The following is a 20,661-nucleotide window of genomic DNA, read 5'->3' as shown; positions in this document are numbered from 1 at the left end:
CTAGAGAAAGGACCAATCGCGTTCACAGAACGTCCTCAAGCTAGGCCAATCACCACCAGTAAAGGGGCTCCTCCCAGGGACCGCTCCCTCCAGCCAATCCCCACCCACGATGCATCGGGGGGCGGGGCGGGGGATTCCGTTGCGGCCGTTGGGCTAGTTTCAACCGCCGGGCATGGCCGCGAGCGAGGGCCTGGGGCGCGGCGATTGGCTGCCTCCGCGCGCGGCGGGAGGTCAGGTGGTGCGGACGGTGGAGATGCACGCGGGCGGGGAGCCGCTGCGGATCGTGGTGCCTGGCGGGCTGGGCCCTCTGCAGCCCCTGGCGGCGGCGGCGGGCCTCCCCGGCCTCCTGGCTCGGCGCCGCCTCCTGCTGGCCTCCCCGGAGCTGGACGCGGCGAGGCGGCTGCTGATGCACGAGCCGCGCGGGCACCGCGACATGTACGGGGCGGTGCTGGTGCCCAGCGAGCTGCCCGAGGCGGCCGTCGGCGCCCTCTTCGTGCACCAGCAGGGCGCCAGCTCCATGTGCGGCCACGCCACCCTCTGCCTCGCCCGCTTCGCCCTCGACTACGGCCTCTGCTCGCCGCCGCCGGCCCCCGGCGAAGCCCCGGTCACCATCCACTGCCCCTGCGGGCCCGTCGCCGCCTTCGCCTCTTGGGACGGGCAGCGCAGCGGCAGCCGCGTCCGCTTCCACAGCGTGCCTGCCTTTGCCGCCGCCACCGGTAGGGACCCGGCAGCAGCCTCTGACAAACCCTCCGCAGGCAGGCAGGCAGGCAGGCAGGCAGGCAGGCAGGCGCTCCCCTGGCCCCCAGCAGGGCTTCTCAGACGAGGGTCCCCGAGCGTTGTTGGGCTGCAACTCCCTTCGTGGCTAGGTATGATGGGAGTTGTAGTCCAACAACATCTGGTGCGGCCGGGGGGGGGTGGGTGAGTCTGGCCACCCAAGAGAGAACTGCATTAAGCATTATGATCTCAGCTTACTATTAATTCAATTGAAAATTACTCCGGTGGTTCTGCATGTGCTTATTAGTATTATTAATACTAATCTTATTATTACTAATACCCCCCCCCTTCAGTGCAGTACTGCTTGGGGCGGCTCACAACAATAAGATGCAAGATACAATAAAAGTAATAAAATTAACTAAACTAAACAAAAAATTGTCAGATTAAAAACCACAATCATTATGAGGTTCGAATTAAAGGTTATTTTAAAAGCTAAAAACTGAAAATTTAAATAACTAAAGAACCTACCAAATATAACAAAAAAAAAAAAAGGGCCGTTTCCAGCTTCCCAGATTATCTGGGAGTGAGTCTGATTGAAGGCAATGGGGCTGACTTCAGAGAAGTAGACCAGCCCCACATTGTACTGTTCATCTGTCATCCCTTCCTTGAGTGTAAGCACCACTGAACTCCATGGTACTCACTTCTGTGTCAGTTTGCCGTGTTAAAAAGCAGTGGACGCCTGAACAATGCAACCTTGTGTGGGGCGGCATGGAGGAATGCTGTTGCCCCGAAGGTTTTTAACAGTAACGAATGCTGGCAGGGGAAAGTGGCAGGAGGGGTAAGTGCACCCTGCCCCGCCCTTAAAGAGGCACCCCCGCCTCCGTCAAACTGCGCAGCCATGGTTCTGTGCACATCCCTAGGAGCCAGCATTTCAAAAGGTGCCTCTGTCCAGTTAGCAAGACCGGTAGAGGCAAAGGATGCACCTTCATCACAGACTTTTACAAACACTGAAAAAGAAATGAGTGGAACACAGCACTGTGCCTACTCCGGCTACTCCAGTAATAGTAGCTTGGCCACGGCCAGGGGACAAAGTCCTCTTTCGGCTCCCCCCCCCCGCTTTACAGTTCCGCATGCAAGTACACACGAGCCCCAAGCTGTGCCCCCTGCGTCTGCCATCAGATGCAAGGAACGGGGCCAATGCTGAGGATGGAGTCCGCTTCCTCCCCCAGTCAGGGATTTCATGAACCCCTGACTGGGGAAAGGAAGGTCTGCTGGGACTGACGGACCTCGGCATTGGCCTCGCCCCCTTGCATCTGACGTTGGATGCAATGGGCAAGACCAGTGCCCGGGAGAGGGTCCATTTGCACCCTCTTCCATCCCCATTGAAACGCTGGCTGGCTGGGCTTTCCCCCGCAGCACAGCCAGCATTTCAGTGAAACACTGGCTGGGGAGGAGAGGGGCATGCGCTCCCAGCTGTCAAGCACTTCATTCACAAAATTGGGGGGGGGTCCCAAGGTGCCTTGGTGCACTTGCTCCTGGGCCCTGAATTGCTCCCCATGATAAAATCTACCAAATTCCACAGAAACACGCCCCAACGCTGCCTCCAAGTTGGAAATGCCACCGGAAGTGTAAAACGTGCACAGGAACTGCAGATATCCAGAATTCACCCCCACGATAATTGAAACTGGGTACATATAAATGAACCGTGAACAGCTGCAACTGTGAACACAACCCGGGATAATCAAGGGCCTCCTGTACACCCCTTTGTGGTGGTGTAGGGCTCTCTAATTGAATGCTCAGCGCTCTTGCTAGGTTGGCTCCCACTCCGGGACGGGGAGAAATGCCAGGCAGCATCCCACCCACCTCCTCTCCAGGCAACTGGCCATGTGCTCAGGCTCCATCCACCTTTCCCTTGACCTGACTGGCAGGCTTGGCTGGGAGGGAGCTGGCTGATGCCAATGCCCTGTTTGCTGAGCCTGCCACCCGATCGTGAAGAGAAGAGAGAGGCTGCATCAGGTCAGGGGTATGCTGTGGAGCCCTGGCCATGAAGCTGCAAAAGACAGGAGGAGGCAGGAAACCACTGCATAAAGTTTGGGGTTTAGGGTTATTTTTCCTGATTTCTTCCTTCTGGGGATCACGATTTAAAATTAGCTGCCTGTATAGGATACGTGAGCTGAAGTTCTGAGAGATAAGAGGCACATTTGTTAAGAAGTCGCGAACCCCTGTCTGAGAGGAGTGATGGTGCTCGACTAATCTGACTAACATTCTTTTCTGCTTTTACACAGGCTTTGACTTTGCATCTTGGAAGGAGCACCTCTGAACGACACTACCTTTCGTGAATGTCCTAGTGAGCTGTACATGTTGTTGTTAAGTGCATGCAGACTGTCACGTTAGCCAAATGCTTTATGCTTGTGCTCCCCATACACCTTAACAAAACTGCTTAGCTACAGTCATTCCCTTCCTTTCATCTCCTGAAGCGATTTCAGTTTACTGTGTGCTCTTTGGAATGTGGTGAAGTCAAAAACTGCTATGCATCTTGTACCTTTAAGAAGGCAATTCAGAAGTATCAGTGGGGAATTCTTATTCCTGCCACGAGTACTTCTAATAATAACCTTCAAGATCTTGGGCTTTCTAATGTGCTTCAGGTAGCTAAAAATAATGGTTCAGATTTGCAGTTCAACTGCACAAAGTCATTTTTGTAGGCGGGGTGCGAGAACCATTCTAATGACAGTCTCTTAATAGATACTTTTCCATTCACAGAGTGCACTGCTTTGCAGAAATCCTTAACTGTTGTTAACTAGCTGTAAAGAGTAGATAGGTGGTGCTGTTGAGCTGATTGGCTGTTAGAGTAGATTCTGGAGCCAAACTAGCAATAACATGCACTGTAGGGGAAGGGGCCGTAGCTCAGTGGTAAAGCATCGGCTTTGCTTATAGAAGGTACTAGGTTCAGTCCCTGGCATCTCCAGATGGGGCTGGGAAAGCCCCTTGCTTGAAACTCTGCAGAGCCATTGCTGGTCAGCAGAGGCAGTACTGAGCTAGAGGAACTGTAGCTCAGTGGCAGAACACATGTTTCTGTGTGCCAAATTCAATTCTTTGCAACTGCAGGTAGAGCTGGGCAAGGCTCCTGCCTGAAACCTTGGAGAAGCACTGCCAGTCAGTGTAAAGGTCAAGTGTGCCATCAAGTCGGTGTCGACTCCTGGCATTAACAGAGCCCTGTGGTTTTCTTTGGTAGAATACAGGAGGGGTTTACCATTGCCATCTCCCACGCAGTATGAGACGAGGCCTCTTAGCATCTTCCTGTATCGCTGCTGCCCAATATAGATGTTTCCCATAGTCTGGAAAACATACCAGCGGGGATTTGAACCAGCAACCTCTTGCACCCTAGGCAAATTACTTCCCCGCTGCCCCATTAGATGGTATACCAGTCAGTGTAGGTAATACTAAACTGATTAAACCAGTATAAGGCAGCTTCAAATGTCCTTCGAGACTACAAGCAATTGTACACATGTTTTGCAAGGATGGGCCATAGCTCAGTGTTAGGGCATGTGTTTTGCCTGCAGAAGGTTTCAGGTTCAAACCCCAGGTTGGGTCTCTCCCTGCCAGACAATACAGTGACTCGGTAGAAGGCAGCTTCAAGGAGGGGGCCATAGAGTAGCAGAACACATGCTTTGTATGTAGAAGGCCCCCCGGGCAGTCAGGGGTTAGAGTTAGGGTTAGGGCTTCCTGTGTTCATATATATATAGATATATAGATATATATTCAAGCACAGTAACTTTGGACTCCCCCCCCCCCCTTTTGCTTGACTCTCAGATGTAACCATTGATGTTCCTGGCTATGGAAAAGTGGTCGTTGATGTAGGATATGGTGGTGCTTTCTATGCATTTCTCAGCGCTGATCAGTTGGGACTTGATGTTTCTTCTTCAAGGCTTAGGGATCTTGTTGATGCGGGATCTGCAGTAACTGAAGCAGTGAAGGCTCAGGTACAGTCAGACTTCTTCTCCATATTGTCTAATTGAGCCAACGTGTCTATCTTTGCAATTAAGTCCAAACATTATTAATCTTTAAATTACTAGCTTGCTTTACCCAGAGTTAGTCATTTGTAGTAGGGATGTGCATTTCGTTTCGGGCACAGATCGTTCTGTGCCCGAAACAACGAATTTCAGGTGATTCGGAGCCGATCCGAATCACCCATGAGGACCTCCGAAATGTTCTGTGCCTGATCCGAATCACCCCGATTTCGTGAAAAAAATTCGGGTGATTCGGACCTCCGTGGGCATGTCTGCAGCCTCCATTTTGTGGCTGCAGAATTGCCTTCTTCTTCCCCCTCCATTTTCATTCTGACAGCTCTTTGAATTTCCCGCCTTTTTTTCTCCATTGACTTCAATGCAAAAAATTTTTCCCATTCACCTCCATTGAAAATAAAAGTTCCTACCTGCAGAGGAAAATGACCAAATAAGGTTTGGATAGTAAATCACACCCTCCCATTGGCCAGGTACAGGTGGAGGTAGGGTCAAAGATGGGGGTGATTTTTGGAGGGCTTTGCAGGAGGGTATTTAAGGGGCCACCAGTAGCCATTTTCTTCCTTTCTGCTGCCTTGCGTGGGAGAAGAGACACAAGAGAGAGATCTGCTGCCTTGCTTAGTAAGTCTTGCCTCCATTTTGATTTTGGATTTTTGTGGGTGCTGTTTTTCTGCATTTACGCCAGTGCTCTGCCTTGTTGGTTGGTTTTCTGCTTTATTTAAGCAATTTTTAAAATAAAGAGAGAAGAGGGTGGAAATTTTTTTTAAAGAAACCTCTGCCTTGCAGAGGTTTCCCACTGCTCATTTTTTAATCCTTGTTGGGGCTAGAAGAGGGGGAGAATTTTTTTAAGGAAAGGAAACCTCTTCCTTTCAGGGGCAAACCACTTTTCAATTTTTAATCCATTTTTGGATTAAAAGAGGGTGAGATTTTTTTTTTTTAAAAGAAACCTCTGCCTTGCAGAGGCAAACCCTCTGCTCATTTTTTAATCATTGTTGGGGCTAGAAGAGGGGGAGATTTTTTTTAAGGAAAGGAAACCTCTTCCTTGCAGAGCAAACCTCTTCCCATTTTTAAAAATCCTTTTTTGTGAAGAGAAGAGGAATAGATTTTAGATTTTTTTTTTAAACATCTGACTGCCTGCAAGCATTGCCAGCCTGCAGCCCTTGGTGGGAAAGGAGGGGTTTTTTTCTCCTTTTGAATCCCCCCACCCTATTTTTTGCCAAACCACTTTTTTGGGCAATTTTTTTCTGCGGAGAGTCACTGCTGCCTGTCCCTGCCTGCCTGCCTGCACTCCAGGTCCGCCTGTGTGACCACCAGACCAGACCCTCAGAGGTGGACGCCAGAGACCCGGCGTTGGAGAAGCCTACACCTGAGTGAGATTAGCCCAGCCATTTATATTTTACACACGCAAACAACACACAGACACACGCACGTCACACACAGCGTTCTAATCTGTAGTGTTCCGTTCCTTTAACTGTGCGTTTGGGGTTTATTAATTTTTCCCTGTTTTTAGGTTTTTGGGGTTTTCACTTTTCTCTATAAGTGTTGTGTGATAGTTGTAAGATTGGGTTTTAAATAAATAGTGTTTTACATAAATAGGGTTTTAAAGTGTTGTGATAGTTGTAAGATTGGGTTTTAAATAAATAGTGTTTTAAATAAATAGGGTTTTAAATAACTAGGGTTTGTGTGTAGCCTTCCCCGGTAGCTAGCTATTAGGAGGAGGTTCAACTGTAGAGTAGCAGTAGACTGTAAGAGTGGCCTGGCCTAGTAGTGCTGCAACTTTATATTTCTGTTGCTGCTTTTGTGTATTTTGCAGAAATATTTTTTAAGGGCCTAGTCTGCCCACAGTTACTTTTCCATCTTGTTTGCCTGTGTAATTGACACAGAGATAATTTTTTGAAACATTTTTGTAACTGTGTGTTACTTTCAGACCACAGAGAGAGTAACTTTCCCCTGTGGTGGAGTGCATTCGATACATTAGTAACAACAACACAAGTTACTTGCAACAAATAAATTCTCCAGTCCATTCCATTCAAAGTGACCAACAGTCAGAGAAAGATAATATAACTAAACTTACTTTCACTTCTACTGACTAAGTGCACTGCACACTGTGTGCGCAAGGCTCCAGCCTTAAATAACTCCTCCTGCACCTGTGCACTGCACAGCAGCTGAGCTAGTATCTTAATTTTTTAATATTTTTTTGTTGCACAGCCTGCTTCTGTTGTATCGCGCATCAAGTAACTCCCACTGTCTCCCAGTCCCTCTGTGACTGACTGACTGTGTCGTGATACACATTCATTGCACGGCAACTTCTGACTGGGATCTTGCAGCAACAGCATTTGTGCCAACAACAACAAGCCTTAAGCAAGGAGGCATTGTAAAGTCACCGGCACCGCAGCACATCCACTGTTTTTCTGGCCCTCTAGTATACCTGCTGTCCCCTGAGACAACTACCCCTTCTTCACATTTTGAAATTTTAAAAAAAGTTTTTAAAAGCAATGGTTGGGAGGACAGCAGGAAAAGGGAGGGCACAAGTAAGTGGGAGGCTTGTCTTCCCTACAGCTGGTCGTGGCAGGGGGTGGCAAGAGGGGCCTACTCCCCAAGTCACCCCCGGCCCTGCTTCGGCGCGCAGGCTTGACTTCTTCTCGGGTCAGCCTGGCCCTATGCCAGGGCCTGTGGCCGGTAGGAATTTGGGGGGGGGGCTCCCAGATTGCCAGGGAAGAAGATCTTCCTGTGGCAGCTGAGGAGGTGGTGCTGGTGGAGGAGGTTGGCAGTCCAGCCAGATCCACCTTGCGGACCCCCCAAACGGTCACTAGGGGGGGTGGGGGGGCTCAGTCTGGCATCTGAGGGGGCTCAGGAGGAGGGGGGATCTTCTCCTGCCCCTGGGCCTTCCCATGCCAGCGCTGAGGGCATTGGTGGTGGTATGCCCGAGAAGGAACCAGCAAAAGTTCCACCAACAAAGCGACCTCGTGTCGCTGGGGAGTCTGGCAGTGTGGTCTGGGATCACTTTGAGCTTAGCCCTGGTGATCCCACCCATGCTGTGTGCACCCACTGCAAGGCACTGGTCAGCAGAGGCAGGGACCCTATGCACTTCACAACCTCGGGGCTGTGGTCACACATGCGTCGGCGGCACCCAGGTGTGGAGACCTCTGCTGGCACTGGCAGTAGGCCCGGTGCCTCACCTGGTAGCAGAAGCAGTAGTAGTGACAGCAGCAGCAAGCGGCCAGCGGCTCCTGCCCACAGGCAGGAAAAGCTGACCGATCATCAGTGGGTGCAATCTCTTGGGAAGCGGTCTGATCGTCCAAAGCCTCATCTCGTGACTCGGGCCATTGGTGAGATGATCGCTCTTGATGACCAGCCGTTCTCCATTGTCGACAATGTCGGCTTCCGGCGTCTGCTCCAGCTGCTTTCTCTGGAGTACAAGATCCCCTCAAGGACCACTTTCAGCAGGAGGGTGGTCCCCTCCCTGTACCGTGCGTGCAGGGGGGCCGTGTTGGCCAAGCTGCGTGCAGCTGGGCCAAACACCAGTGTGCATTTCACTGCGGATATCTGGACTAGCCGCAGTGGGCTGCACACTGCCTTCATGTCCCTGACAGCCCATTGGTGGGGGCATGGGGGTGAGGGGACATCTGGCGCTGCTGGTGCTGTATCCAGCTCCTCCCATGCATGCACGCCTTCTTGGGCAGTGTTGCATGTGGAGGCGATGGACACAGACCACACTTCAGATGAGTTGGCTGCCGTCATGGAGCGGCAGGTGGGGGCGTGGCTGGCCGGGGAGCCAACCCTCCGCCGGGGCTTCATGGTGACGGACAACGCAGCCAACATCACCAAGGCTGCTAGGCGGGTTTACGGTGTGAACATCGCTTGCGCTGCGCACACCTTGAACCTCGTAGTGAAGGGTGCGCTTGGCCTCAAGGAGGCGCCGAAGAAGGCCAAGGAGCACCAGCGTGTTCGGGGCTCTTCTAGTAGTTTAGGTCAGGATCCTGCTGCTCCCGTGGCCGCCCTGGTGGAGCGTTGCCACCAGGTAGCGGGCCACTTCCACCGGAGTGAAAAGGCAAGGCACCAGCTCAAGGCCAGACAGATCGAGCTGGGCCTGCCCGAACACCAAATCCCCCAGGATGTTCCTACCCGGTGGAACTCCACTTTTCTCTTGCTCCGGCGCATGCATGAGCAAGAGGGAGCACTCAACAGCCTGGGGACGCGTGGTTGCTTGGATCTGTGCAAGTCTCTCTATGATGACTGGCCAGTGATCCGTGAGCTGGTCTTAGTACTAGAGCCGTTCTATTCTGCTACGAACGACTTGTGTACTCAGACCGCCACACTGAGCCTGGCTTTGCCCACTGCTATTCTCCTGGAGAAGGCAATGAGCGATCTCCAGACCACTCTGACCACTGGGGTTGCGATTGCCCTGGCAGGTCGGTTGAGGACTGGGGTAGTTGAGCGGCTCAAGACACCATGGGCCGCATCTGCATGGCATGTCCTGGCATGCATTTGTGACCCAAGGATGAAGGGCAGCGCTGTGCCTCCTGGCGAGCTGCCCAGGTGGAGGGACCTCCTGGTCGAACACGTGAAGCGTGAAGAGGAAATGAGGCTAGGGATAGGTGGTGCAGCAGACGACCAGGAGGAGGGGTCTTGGTCGCAGGCTGGCACTGCGCATCCCACCCCCAGCAGCAGCAGCAGCAGCAGCACTGCCACCACCCCCACTTCTTCCCAGTCCAGCGGCGTGGTTTCTCCGGCAGTGGGACCAGCAGAGCAGCCAGCGCGACCTCGAACCACCACCCGGTGGCTCAGGGGCTATGCTAGTCTCATGCCGGGGAGACGGGAGGAGCCTGTCCCTTGCCCCAGCCGTGCTGAGCAGACTGTTCTGCAGTACCTGGAGGAGGCGACGGAAGACGAGGAGAGTGAGCCGTTCCCCTTTTGGGCAACGCGTCGCAAAGTCTGGCCGGACTTGGCGTGCGTTGCTGTCCGGTTTCTCTCTTGCCCGCCAACCAGCGTCTCGAGCGAGAGGTTGTTCTCCATGGCCGGGGACGTGGTGACTCCTCTGCGCTCACGCCTGGATGCTGAGTTGGTCGAGCAGCTCGTCTTCTTGAAGGCCAACCTCCCCCTGCTGGGCTACCCCGAACTGGCCGTGGAGGGCGAGTGACTCGCGTCACCCCCCCTATGCAGCGCCTCCCACGCCACGGCAGTTCATCCCGGCCAGAAGACGTGTCACAGTCCATCCCTCTAAGCCCACCCTGCCACTAAAACATGCCCCTTAGTGCTGCTGGCACATCCAGACACGCATGCATACACAGGCACCGCTGCACTGTCAGCCTGGGATGGTGGACTGCCAAGTGAGTGCTCCCAGCATGAGGGAGGGGTTACCACAGATGTGGCAGAGAGAGACTACAACTCCCATTTCCCACTGTCTCGATGGCTGGCCACCATCAAGACTAGGGACAATGGGAGCTGTAGTCGCTGTCTCTGCAGAAGAAATCTGTGGTGGGCCCCCCCCTGATGCTGGGAGCACCCACTTGCCCAGTGCTGAAGGCTGGGCCGTAGGGCAGCGCACCATCCATCCACAACCTCAGAGACAGGCTGCTGCGTGTGCGTGTGGGGGGGGGGCACAGTCAGGATTGGAAGGGAGGGACATCCCTGGGGGAGAGTAGTGGCTCTGTGCAATGGGCCTGTGCCTCCTGGCGAGGGGGGCACACACACTGTCACTGAGAGGGCTTGCTGCTAATTGCTAGCCTGCTTGCCTGCTAAAACTGTCATCATTGCTTTCTCCCATGAACAATAGCATTGAAGCTGAAACCTAAAAAACGTCTGTCTGCTGCGTTTCTCAATGTGATGTGCTTATTTCTGATTTTGGCTTGCTTGTCAGGTGATGTTCTTTACTTCTTTCTTAGTCTTCATGCTCTCCTCTGTTCAAATCCAAATATGTGGTTTGCCTTGGTCTACTGAGCTATTAGGTTTTCGCCGCCGCCGCTGAGTGAGATGGTCTGCTCTGCTGCTGCCTGCTTTTTCTGGCCACAATGGGAGTAGTACTACTGCTGTGCCTGAAGCGGCACACACACACACACATGCACCCCCCCTCCCCTCCCCTCCCCCCAAAAAGCTGTGTTGCCAATGATGAGCTTGATGCTGGTGCAGCCCTCACACAAATGTCTGTCTCACGCAGACAGAGAGAGCACACATTGCAACCTGAGGCGACACAGCCCTTTTCAGCCCTAACCCTCTTGCAGAGTGAGTGAGCAGCACACCCGCACAGTGCACACACACAGGGGAATAAAGGCATCTAGACTCCAAACTAGTGGTAATGTTGTATCATGTGACTGCACACAGTCTTTCTGCCCAGTATCTGCGGTATGCATTGGGATGCAATCCGAAAAAGCCTGCAAATTCTAGCTTGCTTTGTTGCAGAGACCTCTTCGTGGTGTGTGGTGTTGTTGTGTGATGTGGTGTGGTGTGGTGTGGCCGTGTGGGGCCCGGTAAAGGACAGGACAGGTGCAATTCACTGTGCCTGTGCATGTGTGTGGGGAGATGTATTTTGTTTCCAAATGAAGATCGGGTCATGTTTGCGCGTTGATTGACAGCATTTTATTTGAAGATTGTGCTTGCCCATACATAGATGCGGCGATCTCATGCCACAGAGTCAGACAGGAAAAGAAATGTCCAGAGACACGTGCGTGCTGCCATTCTCTTCTTATCTGCCATCATCATCCATTACTCTTCAAAGCTGTGTGGGCTAGGAGGGGGCAACAACAACATGCCAAGCCTTGCTACTCCACTTGCGGAGTGTTGTTGTCTTGCGTGCGTCCTCCACATGCTATGCGTGTTCCCTCCTGGCTGTGCCTGTCTGTTTACTGTAGTGGGCGAAAAAAGTTTGGATGAGGTGAGGTTCAGGGCAGGGCACTGTTGCTGGACTTGGAGTGGGATATGGGGCAGCAGAGTGGGGTGGGGCGGGGTGGTAGTGCCTAATGGGTGTAGGCTGCCACCCCAATTTCAGGGGGGTGGGACAAAGGGCTGATTTTTTGTGAATTTCTGAAGTTTTTGTGTCTTTGGGGCAGATGGGGGGCATAAAGTGGATCTGCCCCAAAAGAGTGGGGTGGTGTGGTAGTGCCTAATGGGTGTAGGCTGCTACCCCAATTTCAGGGGGGTGGGACAGAGGGCTGATTTTTTGTGAATTTCTGAAATTTTTGTGTCTTTGGGGCAGATGGGGGGGCAGAAAGTGGATCTGCCCCAAAAGAGTGGGGTGGAGTGGTAGTGCCTAATGGGTGTAGGCTGCCACCCCAATTTCAGGGGGATTGGACAAAGGGCTGATTTTTTGTGAATTTCTGAGTGTTTTCTTGGGTGCAGCAGAGTGCTAGATTGATTCATTCCCATACTCGTCATAGTAATAAAGGAGAGAGTGAGAGAAAGTGAGAGTTTTAGGGTCATTTAGAGTTGAGAGTACTATATGCTGCATGAATGAATGAATCAATCTAGCACTCTGCTGCACCCAAGAAAACCCTCAGAAATTCACAAAAAATCAGCCCTTTGTCCAATCCCCCTGAAATTGGGGTGGCAGCCTACACCCATTAGGCACTACCACCCCACCCCACTCTTTTGGGGCAGATCCACTTTCTGCCCCCCCATCTGCCCCAAAGACACAAAAACTTCAGAAATTCACAAAAAATCAGCCCTCTGTCCCACCCCCCTGAAATTGGGGTGGCAGCCTACACCCATTAGGCACTACCACCCCACCCCACTCTTTTGGGGCAGATACACTTTCTGCCCCCAATCTGCCCCAAAGACACAAAAACTTCAAAAAATCAGCCCTATGTCCCATCCCCCTGAAATTGGGGTGGTAGCCTACACCCATTAGGCACTACCACCCCACCCCACTCTTTTGGCTCCAGGGTCCTTTTTGCTGATCCGTTTCGGGTCAGCAAAATTCGGGCACAGAACAGAACAAAGGTGATTCGGCTCGGGTCCCGAGCCGAATCACCGAAAACCTGAAATGCACACCCCTAATTTGTAGCTTAAAAGAAAAAAGAATAAATGTTTGCAATGCTTGCTTGCCAGATCACCTGTGGGCAATTCTTACTTGCCATAGCTGAGCCTGTTCAGCATCCTCTATAATAAAAGCCTTGCTGTCCGTCCGTGTCGCCCAGGCGTGTGTCCGTGTCTCCCCCAGCGGTTCTGGGTCGCGCGGGGAGGGATGGGGGACAGAGGCGGCAGCGGGCCCGGCCCAGCCGCGGAGGCCACAGGCGGCGGCGGCCGGCCCAGAAAGGCAAGGCCGGTGGTGGCGGGGGGCCCTTGCCCGGCCGGGGAGACCGGCCGCAGCATGGAGGCTGGAGGCGGCGGGAGGGGGAATGGCGGCGGGGGGCCCGGAGTGCACAACTCTCCTAGCGCCCGTTAATTGAACGAGCCTAAAAAAATCTAGTACTGTATAATGCAGCAAGTGAAGTTTATCTTCCACATGCATCTCCTAATGAAGCTGATACACATCAGTTTGTATGGAATATCATAGATATGTACTCTGATAATTGCAATTAAATTAAATTAAATCACTGATTGTTTTGATTGATTAAGTGCAATCAAGTCGATGTTGACTCTTAGCCACCGCATAGATAGATTCTCTCCAGGATGATCTGTCTTCGACTTGGCCTTTCAAGTCTCTCAGTGGTGCATTCATTGCTGTCATAATCAAGTCCATCCACCTTGCTGCTCTTCTTCTCTTTCCTTCAACTTTCCCCAACATTATAGACTTCTCAAGGGAGCTGGGTTTTCGCATAATGTGTCCCAGTATAATAGTTTGAGCTTGGTCATTTGTGCCTCGAGTGAAAATTCTTGATTGATTTGTTCTATGATCCATTTGTTTGTTTTCCTGCCCATCCATAGTATCCTCAAAAGTCTTTTCCAGTACCAAAGTTCAAAAGCATCAATGCTTTTTCTGTCTTGCTGTTTCATAGTCCAGCTTTCACATCCATAGAGCGTCACAGGGAAAACCATTGTCCAAACGATTCTAATCTTTGTAGGTGTAGACACGCCACAGCATCTAAATATCCTTTCCAAGGCCTTCATTGCAACCCTACCAAGTGCTAGTCTGTGGCATATTTCTTGACAGCTGGATCCTTTACTGTTGACAGTTGATCCTAAAAGGCAGAAGCTATCCACCACTTCAATGTCTTCATTGTCAATTCTGAGGCTGGTTACTGTACCCGTTGTCATCAGTTTAGTCTTCTTTACATTTAGTCGTAGTCCCATTTTTTCACTGTGCTCCTTGACTTTCATTAGTAGAGCTTGCAGATCATCCGCATTCTCAGCTATCAGAGTGGTGTCATCAGCATAGCGCAGGTTATTGATGTTTCTTCCTCCAGCTTTAAAGCCACGCTCATCTTCTTCCAATTCAGCTTCTCTTAGTATATGTTCAGCATATACATTTAATAGAGAAGGAGAAAGTATGCAGCCTTGCCTTACTCCTTTGCCTGATTGTTTTACTAGAGGAAAATAATGGTAAATCATGTGCCAGTAACAGCTTTGGGTAGTTGTGAGTGGAGTATTAGACTCTGTGTAGGAGAAATCTAGAAAAGTTTTCAGCAGTATCTAAAATGTAATATCTTCCACTATAACTCTATAGCTGCTTGGCTGCTACCTGCCCAAAGATGGAATGATTATTAGGAAGAAAGTACACCAGCCTGCTGGCATCCATGCTCCCTCCCTCTTGGCTTCCAGATGTCATAAAGATTCATACAGGCCTTAATTTTATTACTCCCATTAAACAAAGAGACAATCAGCTTCCAGTGTCCTGTCTTGACCTTCGTTAATAACACCATTCATGCACACAACCTGGAATCCCACCCCCTTAAAGTTATCCATCCCTCCTCTTCAAACCAGCTTGAATGCTGGTCCACGGAACCAGTTTGGCTCTCCTAGAATGGAGCACTGAACATCCATATCCCTATTAGACTAACTGAGCCTATTAAATGTGGTTCAGTTAGTACACTTTGTAGAATAGTGAAAAGGGGGCCCCAATTTGACATTGGTCTGAGAGAGGAGATGGATAAAGTACAACTAACTGTTATGCTGCATTTCTTGGATCACATTTGAATAAATATGTAAAAATGATTTATGTTTGTAGTTCAAAGTTCATCATCCTGTCATTGAAGATGTGGCTTTCATTTATGGGACTATTCTGACAGATGGAAAAGATGTATTTAGTGATGAACCAACAAGCAACATCTGTGTGTTTGCTGATGCACAGGTAGGAATGTGTGCTGCATCTCAAAATGTGCAAGAGAAGCTGTAAGCTGGTCCTCTGTCCTGGTTTCCCACATGGTATTTGTAGCAGGGCTGTCCAGAGATGAAGTACAATGAAGCCATGTATATAAGGCCTTCAGTTACTCAGCTTGTAAAAAAAACCTCTAGCTTTTCTAATTCATGAGAGGATAAATGCTGCCCAAACCTATCTGTGGTTCCTAAACTTGATCAGCAGAGTGCCGGTTTGGTTGAATACACACGACAGGGCCATGGTGACAACACACCTGCCCCGATGTCACTGGTGGACATGCTGATGCACTCTCAGCACATCTTCTAATCTTGTGTAAGGATGTTCCTCCGAATTGCCAGCGTGTAGAAGGGCGATTGGATGAACAACCTTTACACACGATTGGAGGATGTTTTGAGAGTGCGCAGGCATGTCTGTCATCAACATTGGGGTAGGCGTGTTCTCGCTGTGGCCTCAGTGTTATGGCATGTAGGGGCTTGTGTTCATCTGAAGTAGCCCAAAGCTTCTGCTGAGCAAATCAGGAGCTACAGAGGAAGCTTTCAGACTTGCAAACTTGTGTCTAGGTTATGGTGAGGAGTGGAGAGAGGGAGGATGGGTGTGCTTGCTTCTATGCCAGGAAAAACAAAGTGGTGCAGAAAATTTACACTTGTCTGGAAGCAGCCAACTTATTAATTTTTAAAAAATGAACAGAGATGGACAGTTCCAAGACAGTAGCTTAAGCCAGGTGTTGGACCAAGCTAGTTCTTCTGAACAGAATCTTCTAAAAATATCTGACCCTTCCATACCCTTTAATGGTATGAAAACCACTAAAAAGCTATAGTATATTTCAAGTGTGGCATGATACTTAGTGTGTGTTTTACACAAATTGATGTGGGGAGGTGGCTTGAATTTCTGTGTGGTTCTGTGCTGAATGATGAAACAAAACACACAGCAGATACTTTTCCTGAACTAGGTCGACCGAAGTCCCACTGGATCGGGCGTGACAGCTCGCATTGCCTTACAGTACCATAAAGGACTCATTCAACTGAACCAGACCAGGACCTTCAGAAGCAGTTCAACTGGTTCCTTGTTCACTGGAAAAGCAGTGAAGGCAAGCTGTAAACAACACCCCTTCTTTTTTCCTTTAGAAAAACTAATTGTCTATCTGTTGCATCAACTACTAGCTCTGCTTTGTCTCTAGTGTTAAGCTGGTAACGCAAAGCCCCTTGACATCCACAGGGTCTATCTTCACACAATTGTTAGTGTTGTGGAGGAGAGGATGAAGTTTGGAGCCCATGTGAGTGAGCCACTTGGGTGTAGCAGAGACTGTTGGATGTGGCTGACCTAGGTTGCAATCTGAGATCAGCTCTGGGGTTGTGCAAATTGCTTCGTGTTTCAGTTTCCCCATTTGTGAAATGGGGGCAGTGCTGACCTACCCCAAAAGATGGTTAGAACATAAGAACAGCCCGGCTGGATCAGGCCCAAGAAGGCCCATCTAGTCCAGCATCCTGTTTCACACAGTGGCCCACCAGATGTCACTCGAAGCCCACAGGCAGGAGTTGAGGGCATGCCCTCTCTCCTGCTGTTACTCCCCTGCAACTGGTACTCAGAGGCATCCTGCCTCTGAGGCTGGAGGTGGCCCATAGCCCTCTGACTAGTAGCCATTGATAGACCTCTCCTCCATAAAGTTATCCGATTCCAAACCCCTCTTAAAGCCGTCCAGGTTGTTGGCTGTCACCACATCTTGTGGCAGAGAATTCCACAAGTTAATTATGCGTTGAGTGGAAAAGTACTTCTCTTTGTTGGTCCTAAATTTCGTGGCAATCAATTTCATGGGATGACCCCTGGTTCTTATGTAAGAGGGAGAAGAATTTCTCTCCATCCACTTTCTCCACACCATGCATGATTTTATAGACCTCTATCATGTCTCCCCAGTCGTCTTTTTTCTAAACTTGTATCTCTCTTTGACATTGTTAAACAATTGCTAATAGACTGATTATATGTTCCCCAAAAGCCAAGTAAAACAGGAATAATCTAATTTTTTATATTAAATCATAGTGCCATACTGCCATCATGTTCTTTTTCAACAAAAGATTATAATTGGTGCTCCCTACCAGAAATAAATTGTCTCCCTTACATCTGTATGTATTGGATTTATATTAAGTGCAACGGTAATCAGTTCTGTTCTCTTTAATTATTTAATTATAATTTTCAGCCTGTTCATATACTCATCTCAAATAATTGGTTGTTTGCAGAAGCTGATGCCACAATAAGCCAATTACTACTTGCTATATTCTTGGTATATCCAATGGAAAAGGAATGAACCACTTATTTTTCCTGCTTAATCTGAATCCTTTTATTTTGATCTAGGAAACAAAATGTGGTGACTGCAATGCTGTTATAGTAGAAGTCTCAGGAGAATCCTTTTATACTGGAACATCAACTTTTACTTTTGAGGAGGAGGACCCACTGAAATACGGTTTCTTTCTCAAGTGACTGTGCCACAATTCTGCTTCAGTTTTCTTAATAACCTTATCAAAAGAGTAGTCCTCATGTATGTATGTGAGATCCCACCCCCCGGCCTTTAATTTGGGTATTTCACACTTATCTTCTTTTGGTAATTAGGAGGGTTGAAAGATGCCTGGAGAGAAAAGAATAGAGATCAAAGAGACTACATTTTTTATTAGGAAGACACAATACATCCACCAGAATTGTGACTAGGGATGTGCACGAACCAGTTCGGCGCTCCTTTTACAGAGCAGCAAACTGGTTCAAATGTCCAGCATTTGAGCTGTTTGGAGGCGGGGGTGGGTGGGTTTCCTTTAAGTGGCAGGGAGGGTGCCCTTACTTGCCCTGGTGTCCCCCCCCACACACACACACCGGTGCTCTCCCCAAAACCACTGGTGTGGGGCTACAGCATACCTCCTTGCAGCCCCGGTCAGCGTCGTACCAGAAGTGGTATGGTAAGGGCACCCTCCCTGCCCCTCTAGGAACCCCGCCTCCCGGGAGTGCATGAACTAGTTTGTGCACATCCCTAATTGTGACTACATGTTTATATTTGAAAGTAGAGCAGCAGAGCTAAAATCAGTTAATATAGCTCCTAAAATCTATGCAGATCATGCTCCTGTAGAAATAATCTGGGAGAGGAAGGCAAAAAAGAATATATTTTAAAACTGGCATTTGAATAATACTCTTCTGTGTTCCCTACTAATTAAAGAGGAGATAGATCTATATTGTGCTATCAATCTCTTAACCTCAGGTTTGGTCACAGTATGAGAAACATTTTAAGCTTATATGAGAGGTCAGATAATATCTTTAAGTTCTTATTACTATAAGCAAAAGAATTCAACATACTAAACTGTTAAAATATATTGAAACATTAAAAAACCCCATAAAATACATTTTAACATACATTTTTACTCAGAAGAAAGCTCCAAATAAATCAGCGGGATTCCCTCCTTCTATGCTTTGCTGAGGGTCTGGGAGGAAAGTGGGGGAAAGAGAATCCACATTCTTGCCTAGGATCTCTGCTGTTCCCGATTCCTATGTGTTTTTACTCAGAAGTAAGCTCCAGTGGAATCAATGGACTTACTTTCTAGTAATTTATTCCAAACTTTGTTGAGGGGCTTTACTCCCCCGCCCTTTGTTGCGGGTGAGAGTAAGAGAGCAGAGGGAGAAAATAAATGCCAAGGAATGGGACAGGGAGGAATGGTTGTTTAACTATACAAGTGTCAGAGTGCTCATACTGTCCTCATCAGGCACCAATGTTCAGAACCAGGAAGGCACTTGCTAGAAATTGCCAGGACTTGCCCCTTTCAAATTTGGCATCATAATTCTCGGTGGACAGACTCAGTGCTCTTAACTAACTTCCCGTTTTCTCTGTTATTATGGGGATTTTGAACAATAATTACTCAAAAATCACTAGATGTTTTTCAAACCAGCAAAGGCACCAGCCCTGTATGGACTTGAATTTTTGGGGAATGCTAAAAAATTTTTAAAAAATTAAAAATATATCTTATCTGTGGTGAAAACATGTCAAAACTTTAAACCCTCTTTTTAGAAGTTAAAAACTTAAATTGTTATATTGCAGCCATTTTGCAATGCATATGCACCAAATTTGGAGGAGTAGTGTCCCCTAGTTGATGCTTGCACGGTTTCATGGGGTTTGAGTAGATGCATTTGATTTTATAAGCAATAGAATGTTCATGTTATGTTTATAAGCAATAGAATGTTTATAATAATGGACTGTTGGAAACACTTGACTATACTGGCACAACTGTGCCAGTTTAATACCTTACTACGAACATAAATACAATTATTTTCTAATAGTAATTCTAAAACAAAACAAATCTCCATTTTGCCACATCCTCACAAACCTATCTACATAACTTGTCTTGGGTTCTGTTTTATTTCTTGGTCATACTACAAAAAATATCATTTTAAAACCCCTTTTAGCCAGATGTTTTGGCTTCTGCCTTCCTCAGTTACACAGTTGTGATTTAAATGAATGCTGTAAGCCAATATGATAATTTTAAAAATATGAGGCTAGTGGAATTCTCAGCAGAGTAGCACGTGCGTGTGTGTGTATACACACACACACACACACACACACACACACACACACACACATACAATACTTAGGATAGAGGCCATGCTGTCCTAAGGCTATAGATCTGGATCGGTTGTCTTTCATAAGTGATGGGTTTCTGTGCCTGTGAAGGGATCTCACGGCAAGTTTTACTAGCTCCTCGCAGCAGCCTTCTGTCCTGCACGTGTTCTGTACTTCCTTTATTACTGGCAGTTGGGGCACCTTTCTCTCTGTTCTTGGATGACCGCCAGAGCAACAGTACCTCAGAGATTTTGCTCTTCAGTGAAAAAAACCCTGATGTTACAGTTACTAGACTAAGGACTTTTTTGGAGACTATTCTAACTGATCTGATGTATGGACAATGACTACGGACTGATTTAGACAACCCGATAAAAAAAAAACGGACTGCCATCAGCAATGGAAATGGAACAATGGACCTCAAAACAGTGGTACATATGCTGGTAACCTCTAGGCTGGATTACTGGAATGCACTCTATGTGGGGCTGCCTTTGTACGTAGTTTGGAAACTACAGCTGGTCCAGAATGCAGCAGACAGGTTGGTCTCCGGTCATCTAGGAGAGACCATGTGTTGAAAGAACTACACTGGGTGCCAATATGTTTCCGGGCAAAATACAAGGTGCTGGTTATTACCTATAAAACCCTAAACAGCTCAGGCCGGGTAGTTAATAGAACGTAATCTTCATCATGAGCCCCAATGCCTGTTAAGATCATCCAAAGAGATTCGCTTGTGGTTGCCGGCAACCCGAATGGCAGCTACTCGAGAATGGCCTTCTCTGTTGCTGCCCCTGGACTTCGGAATGCACTCCCTGTTGAAATAAGAGCCTCCCCATCTCTGGCAACTTTTTAAAAGGCCCTGAAAACACAGGCTTTTAATTAGATTTATGGTTTTAAATTTTTAATGTTGGTTTTAAATGATTTTAATGTTTAAATGACTAATTGTTTAATTGATTTAGTTTTGGTTTTAATTTTTAATTGATTTTAATTGTTTTTATTTTGATGTAATGTTTGATGACCGCCCTGACCCATTTTTGGAAGGGCAGTATATAAATCAAATAAATAACATAAAATAAACATGGTTTCTCTCTGGAAAA

The 20,661-nt window shown here is 48.6% G+C and overlaps 1 protein-coding gene across 1 annotated transcript; it reads left to right on the top strand.

Annotated features, from left to right (window-relative positions):
• Nucleotides 1-30: 30 nt before the first annotated feature.
• Nucleotides 31-20,661, top strand: L3HYPDH (trans-L-3-hydroxyproline dehydratase). Its single transcript, XM_053278170.1, has 5 exons — nucleotides 31-716; nucleotides 4,525-4,694; nucleotides 14,836-14,958; nucleotides 15,935-16,072; nucleotides 17,332-20,661. The coding sequence occupies exons 1-5, from the start codon at nucleotides 173-175 to the stop codon at nucleotides 17,455-17,457; spliced, it is 1,101 nt and encodes a 366-aa protein (XP_053134145.1). The 5' UTR covers nucleotides 31-172; the 3' UTR covers nucleotides 17,458-20,661.

Source organism: Hemicordylus capensis, chromosome 1 (assembly GCF_027244095.1).
Source record: "Hemicordylus capensis ecotype Gifberg chromosome 1, rHemCap1.1.pri, whole genome shotgun sequence".
Taxonomy (NCBI): domain Eukaryota; kingdom Metazoa; phylum Chordata; class Lepidosauria; order Squamata; family Cordylidae; genus Hemicordylus; species Hemicordylus capensis.
This window is presented reverse-complemented; position numbering and strand designations above follow the sequence as displayed.

Coding starts and splice junctions, on each gene's coding strand:
- L3HYPDH (XM_053278170.1), top strand. CDS start 173: ATGGCCGCGAGCGAGGGCCTGGGGCGCGGCGATTGGCTGCCTCCGCGC. Junction 14,959..15,934: donor GTGTGTTTGCTGATGCACAG/GTAGGAATGTGT, acceptor TTCCTGAACTAG/GTCGACCGAAGTCCCACTGG. Junction 16,073..17,331: donor TCACTGGAAAAGCAGTGAAG/GCAAGCTGTAAA, acceptor ATTTTGATCTAG/GAAACAAAATGTGGTGACTG.